At 43.1% G+C, this 18,350-nt stretch overlaps 1 protein-coding gene across 2 annotated transcripts in view; it reads right to left on the bottom strand.

Annotated features, from left to right (window-relative positions):
- SCG5 (secretogranin V) overlaps positions 1–17,546 on the bottom strand; it is a 60,241-nt gene extending 42,695 nt beyond the window's left edge. For both annotated transcript variants that reach the window (XM_030318566.1, XM_030318567.1), the window contains exons 1-2: positions 17,435–17,546; positions 15,672–15,904 (exon numbers count right to left, since the gene is read on the bottom strand). In XM_030318566.1, the coding sequence (XP_030174426.1) occupies positions 15,672–15,897 (226 nt within the window). In that variant the 5' untranslated portion in view covers positions 15,898–15,904; positions 17,435–17,546. The remainder of the gene's footprint in view (positions 1–15,671; positions 15,905–17,434) is intronic.
- Positions 17,547–18,350: the final 804 nt, after the last annotated feature.

The raw sequence follows: 18,350 nt of genomic DNA, 5'->3' as shown, positions 1-18,350 counted from the left end.
AAATTCCATTAAGACTGTAAACAAGGGGAGCTCAAAGTCTGCAACTCCACAGCTCGATACCTGGTGGTGCTCTGGTGGGAAGGGTGAATCCCCAGGAACAGAGTGCAGTCCAGGAGGTTCTCGCGGGCCACACGGGGAAAAGCGGTTCCACTGCTGGAAGGACATTTGGTGGAGACTGTTGAAGCCACCTGGTGCCAGCAGACCCCGGAAAACGGCCACATTTGATGGTGCTGGAACAAGGTCGTTAAGGGTGAAGCCTGGTGCCAGATGCATGTTGTGATTTTCCATAATCCCTGAAAAGCTGCTGCTACACCATCTCACGAGCTTTTTCCGGAGCGGGCTGGCACCTGGCTGCAGTCTCGGGGCACCGGCAGCAGCAGGGTCCGGCAAGCATTCCTGGGTGCAGCCGACATTTGGACATTGCTCGGTGAGACCCTCCTGCAGAAGGGCAGAACGGGTCAAAGCTGCAGTCCTTCAGAAGTAAGGGGCCAGAGAAAACAGCCACATCTGAGACAAAACTCGGGAGAGAGATACTGCCTAGAGCCTGATCATGGACAGTGAAGAAGCGGGGAGTGGATGCAAGCTGAAGACAGAGGACGGGTGCACGATTGCTGATCGGGGAGAACAGAGTTCCGGTACTAGAGACTGGGTAGCTGGGTGACGCCATTTTCACCACTCCCGCGCATGCGCATATGCACGTACAAGTGCTGAAACAATCCACCCTGGTAGGCTAGCAGCGCCATCTAGTGGAGAACAGAGCCATTACACTGAGCCTCGCCCAACTGGGCCAACCTTGCTCTTCAAGAACACAGGTCTCACCACCTACTTACTTTATGGACTATAAAGTGCTTCATAGTCTGACTTGTAGGGGAAAACTAAGTAATTTCAGTCCTATTGGAATCTGTTAGCAGATCCATCTATTCAATTTTTTTCTTTTTTTTCCTCTTTTTCACTTTTCTTTTTCTTGAATACAGAAAAAGAAAAAATTCATTTTTATTTTCAATATTTAAAAAATTTTTTTACTATATTTTTTACTTTTGTGTAAATTTTTTCAAATCCTATCTTACTTCCATCATTTTATTTTAGTCTATTTATTTCAGTGTATTCACCTTTTCAAATTTTCAAACAATTTCCTTTTTTCCTTTTTCTTTTTCTTTTTTTTTTTTTTAAATTTTTTTTTTTTCAACGTTTATTTATTTTTGGGACAGAGAGAGACAGAGCATGAACGGGGGAGGGGCAGAGAGAGAAGGAGACACAGAATCGGAAACAGGCTCCAGGCTCTGAGCCATCAGCCCAGAGCCTGACACGGGGCTCGAACTCACAGACCGCGAGATCGTGACCTGGCTGAAGTCGGACGCTTAACCGACTGCGCCACCCAGGCGCCCCAATTTTTCTTTTTCTTGAATGCAGAAAGAGAAAAACTTCATTTTTACTTTAAATTTCTATTAAAATATTTTTCTTTAATTTTTTTACTATATTTTTTGCAAATTTTTTCAATTCTATTTTACTTCTCTCATTTTATTTTAGACTGACAGTGTATTCACTTTTTCAAATTTTCAAACGATTTCCCTTTTATTTCTTTTTCTCTTTTTCGTTTCTTTTCTTGTTCTTGAATACAGAAAGAGAAAAAATTCATTGTTATTTTTAATTTTTATTAAAAATATTTTTAATTTTTTTCTACTATATTCTTTACTTTTGTGTAAATTTTTTCAAATTCTATTTTATTCCCATCATCTCATTTTAGTCTACTTCAGTGTATTCATTTTTTCAAATTCTGAAATGATTTCCTTCCCCCCGCCTTTTTTTTCCTTCTAATCTGTCAAACCACTTTCAACACCCAGACCAAACACACACCTAGGATCTAGCATCATTTATTAGATTTTGTGTGTGTGTTTACTTTTTTAATTTTAATATTTTTTAAATTTTAATATTTTTTTAATTTTAATTTTTCTACCTCACTAATTCCTTTTCTCCCTTCAAAATGACAAAATGAAGGAATTCACCCCAAAAGAAAGAGCACGAAGAAACAACAGCCAGGGATTTAACCAACACAGATACAAGCAAGATGTCTGAACCAGAATTTAGAATTGCGATAATAAGAATGCTAGCTGGAGTAGAAAATAGATTAGAATCTCTTTCTGCAGAGATAAAAGAAGTAAAAAATAGAATGAAATGAAAAATGCTATAACTGAGCTGCAATCATGGACGGATGCCATGGCGGCAAGGATGGATGGGGCAAAACAGAGAGAATCAGCGATATAGAGGACAAACTTACAGAGACAAATGAAGCAGAAAAAAACAGGGAAATGAAGGCAAAAGAGCACGATTTAAGAATGAGAGAAATCAGTGACTCATTAAAAAGGAACAACATCAGAATCACAGGGGTCCCAGAAGAGGAAGAGAGAGAAATAGGGGTAGAAGGGTTATGTGAGCATATCATGGCAGAAAACATACCTAACCTGGGGAAAGACACAGACATCAAAATCTAGGAAGCACAGAGGACCCACATTAGATTCAACAAACACCGACCATCAACAAGGCATATCATAGTCAAATTCACAAAATACTCAGGCAAGGAGAGAATCATGAAAGCAGCAAGGGGAAAAAAGTCCCTAACCTACAAGGGAAGACAGATCAGGTTTGCAGCAGACCTATCCACAGAAACTTGGCAGGCCAGAAAGCAGTGGCAGAATATAGTCAATGTGCTGAATCAGAAAAATATGCAGCCACGAATTCTTTATCCAGCAAGGCTGTCATTCAAAATAGAAGGAGAGGTAAAAAGTTTCCCAAACAAAAATTAAAGGAGTTTGTGACCACTAAACCAGCCCTACAAGAAATTTTAAGGGGGACTCTCTGAGGGGAGAAAAGATGAAAAAAAAAAAACCTATCTATCTATCTATCTATCTATCTATCTATCTATCTACATATATAAATACCAAAAGCAACAAAGATTAGAAAGGACCAGAGAACACCACCAGAAACTCCAACTCTACAACATCATAATGGCAATAAATTCCTATCTTTCAGGACTCCCTCTAAACATCAATGGACTCAATGTTCCAATCAAAAGACACATGGTAACAGATTGGATAAGAAAACAAGATCCATCTATATGCTGGGGCGCCTGGGTGGCGCAGTCGGTTAAGCGTCCGACTTCAGCCAGGTCACGATCTCGCGGTCCGTGAGTTCGAGCCCCGCGTCAGGCTCTGGGCTGATGGCTCGGAGCCTGGAGCCTGTTTCCGATTCTGTGTCTCCCTCTCTCTCTGCCCCTCCCCCGTTCATGCTCTGTCTCTCTCTGTCCCAAAAATAAATAAAAAACGTTGAAAAAAAAAATTAAAAAAAAAAAAAGATCCATCTATATGCTATTTACAAGACACCCACTTTAGACCTAAAGTCACCTTCAGATTGAAAATAAGGGGATGAAGAATCATCTATCATGCTAATGGTCAACAAAAGAAAGCCGGAGTAGCCACACTTATATCAGATAATCTAGACTTTAAAATAAAGACTGTATCAAGAGATGAAGAAGGGCATTATATCATAATCAAGGGGTCTATCCACCAAGTAGACCTAACAATTATAAACATTTATGCACCAAATGTGAAAGCACCCAAATATATAAATCAATTAATCACAAACATACACTCATTGATAGTAATACCATAATAGTAGGAGACTTCAACACCCCACTCACAGCAATCATTATTAATGATTATAATCGTAATTATAATGTTATGTTATATATAATTATATATCATATATTGTATATAATAGTATATTATATTATAATAAATTATTAATAGTTTAATTATTTGATAATTACTTAATCATTATGATTATTAAATAATTATTAACGGTTATTAATAATTATTAAAATCTTATGATGATATATTATATAAATATAAACATATTTTATAATTTATTTATAAATACACACACATATGCATACACAGACCATTTGTTCTGATTCTCTGGAAAACCCTGATGAATACTCTGACTTCTCCTGAATTCCATGAAAATATGTGGAGGCTCAGACTCATGCAGGTTCCAACCTGTGTGGAAGTGAGCACTTCATAGCAATTGTCCTGAAGACACGTGGTGCAGAAATTAGTAGTCGTTACACAGTAAACTGAATCTCAGTAACTGTGTTGGTTTTCCACGACCCCCTCTGCCATTATAAGATGGTCACATTTTACTTAAGGGGTGAGCCGAAGATGCCAACATGACTCAAAATTCACATAATTCAACAACAATCCTGACCAAGGATGATGACTATTTCTGCTTATCTGCTAAAATGCAACAAGCACTGTTTGCAATTACTAAACCTACTACTTTGAAACTGTGACACTTGACAAACCATTACTTTGGGGGGATTCACATCACTTCCCGTGTTGTGTATGCAGTGAGATCATACTAATTTTTTGTATTGCACTGTTGCAAAGTCATATAAAATGCACACACAACATTCCCCAACATCCCATTAAGATTATTTCTAGTTGTCATCTTGGTTAATGCCTCACTGAAAACATTCATTATATTAATCAAAAAAGAAAGGAGACAAAGATGACAGTCTTTTTCATCTTGAATTATATTTTACAAGTTATATATGGGTTTCATAACATAAATACAAAAATGCTGTAACAGAATTAATAAATAACTAGTAGTTAGATGATATATCCATGCAAGATAACAGAAAATATATTTTGGACTTTGTCCTAGTTCCTGGCAGAGTGCTCCTGAAATCCCTGTAATTTCCTAAGTGATAAGAGTACTAGGAATTCTAGTATTTGGTCTTTGACTCTGGTTTCTGACACAGGGCTCTGGAACCCTTTGTAATTTCCTGGATGACCGGAGTGTATTTTGTTCTAATAAAGTGACTCTGGGTGGACACCTGGGTGGCTCCCCGATGAGGACTGGTCACCAGAAAGATGAAGCCATGATCAGAAGCTTAAGATTTTCCGCCTCACCCCCTAGTCTCTTGAGAGGGGTGAGGGCTGAAAACAGACTTAATGATTGATCATGCCTACAGAGTGAAGCCTCCATAAAATCCCAAAAGTACATGGTTCAGGGAACTTCCAGGTTGGTGAACACATCCACACTGGGAGGGTGTGCACCCCAACTCCATGGAGACAGAAGCTCCTTCACTAGGGACCCTCCCAGATTTTGCCCTATGCATCTCTTCATCTGGCCGTTCATCTATCTCCTCTATAATATCATTTAACAAACCAGTAAATGTAAGTGTTTCCCTGAGTTCCATGAGCTGCTCTAGCAAATCAATCTAACCTGAGGAGTGGGTGGCGGGAACCTCAGAATCATAGCCAGTGAGTCAGAAGCACAGGTGACTGTCTGGACTTGAAGCTGGCATCTGGAGTGGGGGAGTCTTGTGGGACTGAGCCCTTAAGCTGGGGGAGCTGCCACTCTCTCCAGGGAGGTCATGTCAGAATTGAGTTAAATTATAGGACACCCAACTAGTGTCACAGAATTGCCTGGTGTGGGAAATCCACCCCCCCCCCCCACATCTGGGGTCAGAAGTGTTTTGTGTGTGGCAGTCTTGTGACAGTAAAGGGGAAACACAATAGGAAAAGTGAGGTTCTTTCTTTTTTTTTTAAGTTTATTTATTTTGAGAGAGAGAATGCATGCGTGCATGAGAGCAGAAGGACAGAGACAGGGAGAAAAAGACTCCCAAGCAGGCTCCACATAGTCAGAGCAGAGCCTGACCTGAGGCTCGAACTTATAAACCATGAGACCATGACCTGAGCTGAAATCAAGAGTCAGATACTAAACGGACTGAGCCACCCAGGGGCCCCAAAATGAGTTTTTCGAGTTCACAAAAAGTTGAAGATACCTGATACTTTAAAATACCAAAAAACATACAGGCAAGGTGTATGAGATACATAAGATGACAAATAGAGATTTGGGAGGCTGACTGCACTTCCTGTGTTCTTATTTTAATTCTGAGCAGGTGGCTCGAAACGGTAGAGTGTCTACAACAAATACTGAGGCCTAAACCTCCAAACTTCACTGCACCCCGATGCCCCTCTGCCTCTTCCCTTTCTGCCCACGGAGGAAGGACCAGACCCAGGCCACCTGTGCTCCAGTTCTCATCCCCTCCCACACCCTCAGGAACTTCCACCACTCAAGTTATCTGCTGTTCATCCCACATCTTCAAGGCTACCTCTCCACTGGTTCTAGCCAATTCGCACTTCAACAAGTTCAGATCTCTCCCATCCAAAACCAAGAACCTAAACAAAAACCTTCTTCAGCTCTCTGGCATCCATCCCCCATGCCTTCCATAAGGCTTAGTCAGTCTTCTCCCCCTTACCTGGCCTCTTGGGAACAGGGTTTTACATGGTGCCTTCCCTGTGTCCTGCCCCGTGGTTTCTGCCCAAGTGCCCCAGTGACTCTGGTGTTGCTCTACCCGTTGAACGTTTTATACCTGATGGCCCTTATTTCATATGACTTCTCTGCAGATTTTTTACCATGGCAATCACTGCCAGTTCCTGAAACCCTTTCTTTCCTTGTTTTCTATACACGTCATCATTCTGATGCCTTGTGGCCAATCTTTCTCTGTTTTCCTTATAGACTCTTCTACCTGGCCCTCACAGACTGAGTCTTACAGGCCTTTTCCTTAGGTGCTCTGCTCTTCCTCCTTGACACTCACCCAGGGTACCCTCACCTGTTCCTACAGCATCAGCCACCAATACCATGGGGAGGACTCTGAAATCTCTCCCCTCACCCCAGCATCTCTCCCGTGTCATATACATCTAAGTGCCTCCTGGACACCTGCACCTGGATGTCACAGGGCAACTTAAACACAACAGAAAAATAAGTCATTATTTTCATCTCCCTATCCTGCCTCCACCTCCCCCCAAAAAACTCCAAACCTCCCACTACTCCTTTTGAATTTCTTATCATTATCCATGCAATTGACCAAAATGGAAAACTGGAACTCATCCAGGGACTTTTTTTAAGGATTTGAGTTCAGGGTGGGCTGAATGGAACCCCAAAGGACATGGGCCAAACTGGAGGCCCTGGCCTTCTCAAAGATCCAACCCATTGCTTTCACTGGCTTCCCCAGGATGGGGCCAGCCTAGAAAGATTTTAGTCAGGATACATGGGTCAAGAGTCAGCCCCATCCTTTCCTCCAACTGCAGAGAGGCTAGCCAGAAATAAGTGAGGCCCCTCTGCCATTCAGTGTTTAAGTCTCTCTCCCATCCAACCGTCAAATGGGAAGCAACTGCTGCCTCCCTATGGCAAAATGGAGGCACTGCAGTTATTTACAGAGTCCAAAGTCTGGCTAATAATGCTCCTTAGGATGTGCCCCTTCAAATAGGCTTTACCTTACAAAGGACTCTTTCTCCTCTTGATATTTATTAGGAAAACAATCTTGGTTCTCTTTGTTTTGAAATGGAAATATTGAGGTCCAAAAGTCAGTGTTGTAAAAAAGAATTTTGGTATTTTTATGTTTGGTAATATAGCTTTAAAATTATTTGAGGAGTGCCTGGGTGGCTCAGTCGGTTCAGTGTCCCACTCTTGATTTTGGCTCAGGTTATGATCTCACGGTTCGTGGGATCGAGCCCTGCATCAGGAGTGCCCTACTTGGGAAGCTCTCTCTTTTTCTCTCTCTCTCTCTGCCCCACCCCACCATGCATGCACATGCATGCTTTTTCTCTCCAAGCAAATAAATAAACTTTAAAATTATTTGAAACCATTAAATGCCAGTGTTTATACATTTCTATCCAGTGGCTTGTTATCTGGTGTTATCACAAAGCTAGGTATTTGGTGGCCTAGAATTGTGGGGAAAATAAACAGGAGGCACTCAGGAGACCCACTTTTACCAGAGGCTATTAATATTCTAAAAACTAAAGCACATTTTCTGACTGAATTCATCCAAGGCCAACATTACTGTCAGCTGGTAAAGCAGCTCCTGACTTCCAAGAGTCTCTACCCCATGGCAAATGGCTCCTCTGAATCACCTTGCTGGCTGGTGGCTTCTCTTGTTTCTGGGGACAATATGACAACAGGAGCCATTCAGGTATGTCACAGGGACCAGTAAACAACTTTGGGCTTGGGGGAAGATGGCCGCTGCTGAAATACAAGGGGGTTTTTCTAACCAGATGAGTAATCAAGAATAATATCAGGGGAAAGCCATTAAAGAATGAAAGTGTGTTGCTAATAATCCAAATGAGAGGAGGCAGGTTGCAGTGCAGTTGCTAACAGCATCCACTCACTGCAGGTGAGCAAGTGGGCTCAAAGCCTTACTTTATAGATGAGAAAACTAAGACTCAGGAAGGTTGCCAAGGTCACATACAGCTTGTGAACAGTATGGCCAAGACTCAGCCTCGGTTCTACTGGCCATCAAAGTGAACATTCTGTCCTCTATAAAACAAGTTGGTCCTTATCTTTACTCTGTGTTTTCATTTTGCTCTGGGCTAAGAATGTATACTTTGAAAGATGCTCCTTACCAAGTCATGTTTAAGGTGCCTCTGGAGAAATAAAACCCCCCAATGCTCTCAGATGTTTTTGGCAAATGCTTCCTCCCTAGTGACCACTTAACTGGCAATTTAACCAGGAAGCTGGTAACCAAGTTTCAGGATTCCTCGGATACACTGCGAGTCTAGCTGGCCCCCTGCTGGTTCAGTTTTGGAACTGCAAAAGGTCCTTCCAGTTTCTCAACAGGCAGGAGTAGAAAGGACCTTGTACCTGTACTGTGCTTATCAGTCACAATCAAAGTAAACCAGACTTTTTGCTGAGCATGTATCACCAAGCTCTGGGCAAAAACTTCTAGGCAGATTTTCTAAAAACACATGAAATATCCTCCTTGAACTGAAAGGAGAAAAGTCTTAATAGATCCAGATGTCAAACAGTATGAACTTACCTGTTGCCACTAGATATATTTATTTTCGCCTGATATTATATAGTCATTCTTCAAATATTTACTATATGCCTGCTATGTGTCCTGGTATAAAGTAGTAAATAAAACAGTCTCATGGAGCTTACGTTGCAGTGGGGAGACAGATGATACACAAGGAAACAAACATTTAATTATAACTTACAAAAGATGCTACGGAGGTTTAAAAAAATAAAAGAACACTGACAGAGAATGTTAGCTACACAGAGCGGTCAGGGCAGCCCTCTCTGAGTAGGCGACTTTGAAAATGAGATGGAAGAGGAAGGTACACCAGGCAGAGTGGGAAGAACAAGGAGTGGGAAGCTGGAGGTGGGAAATGCACTGGGTGTGATCAAGGGATTGAAGGGACGGATGGCAGAGCAAGGTTGGGGAGGAGGGTGTGCAGGAGATGTAGGTCCTTGCAGGGCATGGCTAGAAGTGTTATTCTATTTTTGTTTCTATTTTTGGAGAGAGAGAGAGAGAGAGCACAAGCAAGGGAGGGGCTGATAGAGAGAGAGAGGGAGAGAATACCCCAGCAGGTTCCACACTCAGTGTGGAGCCCAGTGTGGAGCTCAAACCCACAAGCAATGAGATCACGACCTGAACCAAGATCAAGAGTTAGATGCTTAAACGACTGAGCCACCCAGGTGCCTGTAGAAGTGTTAGTTTTAATCAAGGTGCAACAGGAAACCACTGATTGGATTCTAACCATGAAGAGTGATAGTGATGGGATTTAAATTTTATTTAAAAAATTTTTTAATGTTTATTTATTTTTGAGAGAGAGAGACACACACACATAGCGCAAGCAGGGGAGGGGCAGAGAGAGAGGGAGACACAGAATCCAAAGCACAGAGCCTGACACGGGGCTCGAATCCACAAACCACGAGATCATAACCTGGGCCGAAGTCAGACACTCAACCGACTGAGCCACCCAAGCACCCCTAAACTTTTATTCTTAAAGTTTAACTCTGCCTTTCCTGTGGGGAACAATTTGAAAGAAATGAAAAGTAGAAGGAACACAGTTACTAACAGACAATTTCATAAATCCATGCCAGACACAATGGTATCCTGAAGCAGCTTGTTTGGAGTAGAGCCAGCGAAAAGAGAGGACAGACAAATTACAGATGTATTTTAGAAACAGACATGAATAAATTGCTTATAATTTGGGTATGACATGTAATGGAGAATATTGAAGATTACTCCAGGTTTTGGCCTGCCTGTATGGCTAAGTGTAGCACTATTCATTTAGACAGAAAAGACTGACATAAACACGCTGAGGAAGCTGGTGGTACAGAAATCAGGATTGACATGTGGTAATTTAGCAGTTCACATAAGCCTATACATATACAAGAAACAAGTTCGGGAAATAGCTTTTGGAGTCAAGAGAACAAATGCAATCATGTAGGCAGAGAATTGAGAAGAATAAAAGAAGTGGACCCAGCACTGAGCCCCGGAGAACTTAATAATTAAAGGTGGCATTAGAGCAGCAGGAGAAACCTGCCAAGGAACACTGGAAGAAAATGGTTAATGGGAAAGGGGAAGGAGGAAAGCCAAAAGCGTGCCATCTTGGCACAAAAACCAAGAAAATAAAAAGGTTAAGGTCAAATGTGCCGAATGCTGCCAAAGGTGACTAGGACGAAGGCAGAATGTAGGTAAATTTGGCAAGGGTGGTTGGCCTTGACGAGAACCATCCAAGGCATCTCAAAATGAACACATGCAAAACTGAACTTGAACTCTTCTGGAGAAGCTCGGTTTGCTCCTCCTGGAGAAAACCGTTCTTTCCAGTTCCTCAGGCCAAAATCTTGGTGTCACCCATGAGTCCTCTTTCTTTCAGTTCCTGCCTCCAACCCAGCAGCAAATCCTGTTGGCTCTGACTTTAAAATATACCCGCAATCTGACCATGTCTCACCACCTCCCTACCTATCACGCTAACACTTCTCTGCTCCAGGTGATTACAGCAGGCTCTCAACTTATCTCCCCTATTCCAGTCCTCCGTTCCTGCAGAAATATTTTCATACAGCAGCTGGAGTGATCCTTTTCAAGGATACATACTTAGAGGAAAAGCCAGAGACCCCGTGAAGTGATCTGTCTCCACGCACTGCGCCTCCCACCTCCCCTTGCTGCCATCGCCAAGCCTCATTCCTACCGTCCTCCTGAGTCTTGGGCTCCAGCCACACTAGCCTCCTTGCTCCCATCTAGCTTTTGCATGTGCAGCTCTTTCCCTGGAACATCTTCCCCCACATATCACACAGTTCACTCTCCAACTCTCAAGAGTTTTGCTTATCTTCCCAGGGAGTAATCCCCTCCCGCTATTTAAGTTATTTCTTCCTCCATCCCCCTCCTCTGCTTTATATTTTTATAGCACTTAGAGCCATTTGACTTATTATGTATTTTACTTATTTCTTTATTCAGGGACTATATCTCTCCTGTCCTACCAATCTTTGAGGTTCATGTTTCTTTCCCCGGTACCTACAACAGTGCCTGGCAGTCAAGAAATACTTGTTGACCTGGTAAATAAGTGGCAGGAACAGTGGACTACCATGGACTAGAAGAAATCAGGAAGTGGGGAAGTGCGATCGGTATGTGGTGAACAGTTGCTGGGAAAGGCAGCAAAAAAAAAAAAAAAAAAAGTACAATAACTACAAGGGATATGAGATCAAAGGAGGGAAAGTTTTTTAACGGAATATTTGACCACAGCGACCCAATGGTAATTCATACTGATCCTATATCCTGTATCCCATAGAAAAAGGCAAGTTTATAACCTTACTGTTTGAGGACTAATATAGATCTTCAATAATGAGATTAATCTGAGGATCATATGATCAATTAATCAGAGTAGACAAAATAAGAGAACGTCATCTTTGATGTGCCATTCATTAGACAATAAATATCTCTTCTTGCAAGGGACTGAGAGTCCAGTAATTGTCATCTAAAGTGATGATGATGATTCATTGAGAAGTGATTTCATAGTAGTGCAATTATGTGTGCTAACACTTTTTTCTGAACTGGAATATTACCTGCTTGCAGGCGAGTAAATTCAAATCCTACCCCCAAGCTAAATGGAAGCTTAGAGAAGTAATCTGCTCACTGTCATACCACTACTAAATGATGGAGCTGGCACTGAAATTCAGATGTCTTTGCAAATAGCCTACATTAAACATATGTTAAAATTCATACCAGCATACATATATTACGTCTATCCTTTCTATAAAAAACAAAACAAAATACTTTTCTAACTTAGTCCTTCATAATAGAATCCTACAATAAACGTTGGAAGGGATATACAAGATACTACACATATCTGTCAGAAGCCTGGGAATTAGCATGAGTAAATGAGCAGAGACGATTCAAATAAATGGATGAGTTGAAATGATGCTATACTCACATAAACAAGGATTAGACCACCCAACAAATTAAGTGCTAAGGTTTAAGACTGGAAAAAGGCCAGGCTTCTTATTTTGTTTCTTTTTTCCCCCAAAGCCTTTGGACTATTTTCTATTAGCTCTCATCCAAGCTGTAATAGGCAGAATGCTAAAATGACCCCCAAGATTGCCACCCAGGAGTCCTCACCCTGCATAATCCTCTGCTTCGAGTGTGGGCGAGACCTGTGAATATAATGAGATATCACTCCCTTGTTAAATGACAAAGGGGATGGGATGGCCACTCCCATAATTACACTATAATTAGGAGACTAAAGGGATATTTATTCTCCCTCTGGCTTTGAAGAAGCAAGCTGCCATATTGTGCTAGGGCCATGTGGCTTACAACCTGGGGTGGCCTCTAAGAGCTGAGAGGGACCTTGGCTGACAGCCAGCAAGAAAGGACCTCAGTCCTACAGCAGCAAGAAACTGAACTCTGCTGACAACCTTAATGAGTTTGAAACAGGACCCCAAGCTCCGGGCAACAAACACCTTGATGAGACTGAGCAGAGGGGCCCAGCAAACCCATGCTAGATTCCTGCCCACAAGAAATTATGAGATAATATATGAGCATTATGGCAAGGTGCTAAATTTGAGGTAATTTGTTATAGAGTAATAAAAAACTTAAATGCAAGCCAGTATTCATCCCTTACACAGACACTGTTAGAGGTGACCTAACATGGCCATGACCTCACATCACCACGGGTAATGACAGAAACAGAATTTTTCATTCTAAATTGTCCTAATCCATGCTCTCTCAAACCTCCATGCCTTTTCGCTCAGTGTTCCCTGATGAACTCCTAAAAGACTTCAAAACGCAAATCAAATGTTGCTTCTTTAAAGAAGCATTTTCTTTTTTTCTTTTTTTTAGTGTCTTTTGTTTATTTTTGAGAGACACAGAAAGAGAGCAAGCAGAGGAGGGGCAAAGAGAGAGGGAGACAGAATCCGAAGACAGGCTCCAGGCTCTGAGCTGTCAGCACAGAGTCCAACACAGGGCTCGAACCCACAAGCCACGAGATCATGACCTGAGCCCAAGTCTGTCGCTTAACCGACTGAGCCACCCAGGCGCCCCCAGGAGCATTTTCTTATAGCCACCCCTATCTACTCCCAAGCAGAATAAATTACTCCTATTCTTTGCTTCCATATCAGCAGCTTGTCTGTACATCTACCAAAAAAGTTGCCATGGTGCACTGTAGTAACCTCTCTCCCTCTCCCAGCCCTAGCCTGAGCATCTTTTAGGGCACAGCTGCCCCCGCCCTGCACACTGGCTGCCTTGGGGTGGGTGCTAAATAACTGCATACTGAGCGAAGAAGATGAGGCTCTGGATAAACAGAAGCTTTTGATTGCCAGGGAGCTGCTGTTTCTCTTCCACACAGATGATCAGGCCTCAGGTATTAATGGAAACTTGGAGAGCTTTCTCCATGACAACAGTTGGGTGACTAATCAAGCACTTCCTGCACTAGAAGGGCAGATATTTACGGTCTCATGAAAGCTGGTCTGAAATGGATAGGTGGGCTAGAAACGACAGGTGCAGGTGCTGGGAAGGGTTTAGATTGATCCCAAAAGGAGTGGCAAGAAGCCCTGATTTGCTCTGATCCAAGCCCTATGCTAAGATTGCATGCTTGCTAATTCAAATTATTGGTTAATCCGTTTCTGAAATCCAATGCCAACCTAAACAGACAACAATCCCACAAAGTTAGTTTTACTTAGGGGCTGACAACTATGGGTAACAAGACAGATGTGAGAACCATTTCTTTTTTTTAATTTTTCTTTAATGTTTATTTATTTTTGAGAGAGAGACAGAGTGTGAGCAAGGGAAGGGCAGAGGAAGAGAGAGACACAAAATCTGCAGCAGGCTCCAGGCTCTGAGCTGTCAGCCCAGAGCCCAATGCGGGGCTCGAACTCACGAACCATGAGATCATGACCCTCAACCGACTGAACCACCCAGGCGTCCCAGGAATCATTTCTCTATCAACCATGAAGTCAACCATATCCATTGTACTTACAGTTTTCCAGGACAGATAGCATTTTTAGGAAATCACAGACTTAGTCAAAATTATGCATAATCAAGCCATAGAGAATAGCATTTACTGGTTGTGTATTCTGACAAAACTCAGAGTTCACATTTTTCCTTAGGAACCCACGCACATGGGCAAATATTTGGAGTGCTCCGTTGTAGTTAAATTAGCCATGCTACTGCTTTATGACTACACCTCACTGGAGAAAGAGAACATTCAGAATCAGAATACAAAGCAAGGCGTGAACATAAAGGCACCTGCATGTCACCAACTCCTAAGAACTAGATTCAGATTCTCTCTATAAATAAAGCATTAAATAACAAAGTACTGTTTTTTAATAAAAGTATTACAGTATTGCCAAAAATTGAAAAAAAACATTCTAGGGGGAAGTGGTCTTGCCACACTAAAACAATCTGATTAACATTTGTTATAATTCACAATATCTCAGGGCACCTGGGTGGCTCAATCAGTTAAGCGTCCGACTCTTGAGCTCCACTCTGGTCATGATCTCACAGTTAATGAGATTGAATCCCAAGACAGGCTCTGCACTGACAGTGTGCTCTCTCTCTCTCTCCCTCAAAATAAATAAACTTAAAAAATTTTTTTTCCAAAAAAATGTTTGACATAAACTCAATGTCAGCACCTCTTTCAGCTCCCTTTGGGTTTATATGACATCATCCCTAAGAATCAAGTCAGATCCTACAGGTCCTGCATTTTAAGGATCTTTTACAAATACTGGTTGGCAATGACTCAAAGAGGCAGCCAGGTGGGGACACAATTTCCTAAAGATCAGTATGGGAGAAGACAGATAGGGGATCTGGGTTCTAATCTTTCTTTAGGAATAATGCCAGATGCTCCCTTATTCAGTCAAATGTTAATGTACCAGACTTTGTGCTAAGGCTACAGCTGTGAACTTAGACAGATAAGGTCCCTGTTCTCTTGAAACTTATATTCTGATGTGGATGTATGTATGTATATATTGTGTAGAATAAGAAGAAACAGAAAATGGAGGCACCTGGGGGCACCTGGGTAGCTCAGTCGGTTGAGTGTCCGACTTTGGCTCAGGTCACGATCTCACAGTTTGTGAGTTCAAGCCCCGCGTCAGGCTCTGCGCTGGTGGTGAGGAGCCTGCTTGGAATTCTGTCTCTCCTTCTCTCTGTCCTCCCCTGCCTGTGCGCGCGCGCTCTCTCTCTCTCTCTCTCTCTCAAAATAAACTTAAAAAAAAATTTTTTTTAATAAAAAAGAAGAAATGGAAAACAGAGGGAGGAAGTAAAGGTTCTTCAGCATGTATTAATTATTTTAAATGCTACTGGAAACTTCAAATCGGCAGAATACAGTAAATACCTTCGATGCTCTGTGGGCCCACAAGATTCATGGCCTGGTGAGCTGGATACTCTACCCGTGGCCTGGCAATGCCCAACTGCTCCATAACACCATGGAGCAGCCGCTGGATATCCGTTTCTGAGACCCGGTCAGGGGTCCTTGGGCTATAAGCAGATGTGGGAGTCCATCCAAGTGTCAGCCAAAATAATAGGCCAGATAGCATGGTAGAAACCATCCCAGAAACCATTGTTAACCTGCAAAAAACAGACCAACATGTATCAAATGGCCACAGTCGGCATCTGTGATGATCAATGATGCAAGTGATTCAAGAACCACCCAATTGGGGCTGCAATGAAAAATACTTAGGGGGTTGCTTTGGCCTTAAGTGCCCAGTCTAGGCAGAGCATCTGCTCTGAAACAGTACTGAAGAAACAAAACAATCCAAGATAGCCAGTTCCCTCTGCACGCACATCCTTGGGAAGACTAGACAGGAATGGCCATTCTCACTATTTTTTTTCTTCTTCTTGCAGTTCCCTGAAAGCCTTCATTACCCCTCTCTCCTCTCTTAGTAAAACCAACCAACCAACAAGAAGAACTTGCTTCGATTTTGAGACAGGGAGAGGGAGAGTGACATCTTGAGTCTTCCCAGTCTCGGGGAAAAAAGAGGCTCTGAGAAAGGAGTTAGGAAGATACAAATGGTAAAGAAGCACAGAAAGGTTAGGAGCGGTGGGAGGGAAGAGCTCACTCAGCTCAGCAAAAATCCAATACATTTGAGACCCGAGGGGGATGAAAATACACACAGCTCAGGCCTGCCCTGCAGTCTGCTAGGGGAGAAGAGGCAAGCTTACTCAGCCACATACCAGCTGAGTGATACTGGGCGAATGCCTCAGCTTCCTCTGCAAAACGGGCATGAGGAAAGCGTCTGTCTTACAGGATTGTTGGGAGCATCAAAAAAGTGCCAGGCACAGAGCCCCCTATACTGTGACTATAACGTGGGCAATATGGCCTCAGGGCTCTAGAGGTTAGAACTTGAAGAAGTGGTGGTGATGAGAAGGAAGACAGAACAGGTGAAGGGGAGGGAGAAAACTGATCTGGGGAGTCAACCTGTCCTAAATGTTGCCTTCGATGGAAGCAGAAGCCTGCAAACCAAGAGAACAAAGATTCACGCAGCTTCCCTCTGCAGCTGCTGCAGCTGAACCTGTTTAAGACGGACGCTGCAAGCAATGGCTCTGCGCTGCTGCAGCTGAACCTGTTTAAGACGGACGCTGCAAGCAATGGCTCTGCAAACCCTCCTTTTTGACCATTCTTCTGGGGGGGGGGGAGTTGGAGGATTCATTTGCTTCCTTGAAACTGCAATATTCATAACCCCCATTTTCTGTCTCTGTAAAGGAAAGGCTTTTTCCAGCCACCCCTAGATATAAAACCTTGTTTCCCAAAGAGCTGAGACAGCAAAGCCTGCAATTCTGACGTAAAAGCCTGGAGGCAGACACCAACCTCTCCTGCCATCTCCATCTTCCTCTGGCCGGTGCGAATGCAGGATGTCTTTGTTTCATTTAACCCCCGGGCCAACACCGTCCTGATTTCATCAGCTACCCAGTTTCCTCCCTCGATACTCTTCCCCTCCAGTTTATACCCCAACCTCCTAATCCCCACCCAGCCTTTGTCTGCCCTCAGACTCCACCTCAAGGATTTCAGCAGGATGCCCCCTCCCCTGCCAGTCCCGTAAAACCCGCGTGTCTCAGGTGGGCTTCAGGGGGTCGAGCAGGCATCAAAGCAGGACTCACCGAGGGGCAGCCGGAGGATTCTGCCGCGGTCTGGGCCTGGGTGAGGGTCGAGCCGGGAGCCTGGTGATGTGGCTTGCGCGTGCGTCACCTCCCTCCGCATCTTAGCTCCGCCCCCACCGCTCCTCCAGCAGGTGGAGGCGGCCAGGCGCGGTCGCCCTTGATCGCCACCCAGACGCTGGTGCCTCCTGCCGTGAGCCACACAGGGTTCAACCCTCGCACTCCACATGCACGTGTCTTGGAGGCTCTTTATCTATCCGGCCCTCTGTGGACGTAATTCCCCTCTTCTCAAGCAGTTTTCTAAACAGTGTGCCAGATCGCCACTTTTGTCCTTCGCCCCCAATACCACATCTTTAATTTTGCCACTTCCCAGCTTTTTAATTTTTTTCTGCAAGTATTCCGGCTTGAAGACGAAGGGGGCAATACTGGTAAGAGACAAAAGATGAAAGGTCCTAAGACCTTTTAATGATAGAGTACATCATAAGCGTGCTTTCAGGAGCCCTTTCACGGAACAGAAAACTGTATTTATTAGAAACTTCTGCTAAAAATGGTACACCAAAACCACATGAAAACCTGGGAATGTTAGTTCTGTTATTTCTAAACTTCCACACCGACTATCAAGATTTCTTAAGAAATTGAACTCCCTGCACATTGCAGAAATTTGTCCAGGTAGCCCTGGAATATTTTGTTAAAGACTTGTGGAGCAACCTTGAACATGTGAATTCAGTCCAAATTCAAAATTGAGACGTGAGACCATACAATAGAGTATGGCACATTTCGTTCAAAACTGGGGATGAGTAAAGAACCCTGGAGGCCAGAGAATAAGTACCCGGATGAGGGTAGCACCCAGATCTCTTTAGCTCTATGCAGCAAATCCATTATCATCTACAGACACAAGACCTTTCAGGTTTTACAGCCA

Source organism: Lynx canadensis, chromosome B3 (assembly GCF_007474595.2).
Source record: "Lynx canadensis isolate LIC74 chromosome B3, mLynCan4.pri.v2, whole genome shotgun sequence".
NCBI classification, from domain to species: domain Eukaryota; kingdom Metazoa; phylum Chordata; class Mammalia; order Carnivora; family Felidae; genus Lynx; species Lynx canadensis.
The sequence above is the reverse complement of the archived record's forward strand: the minus strand, read 5'-3'. Positions and strand labels throughout refer to the sequence as shown.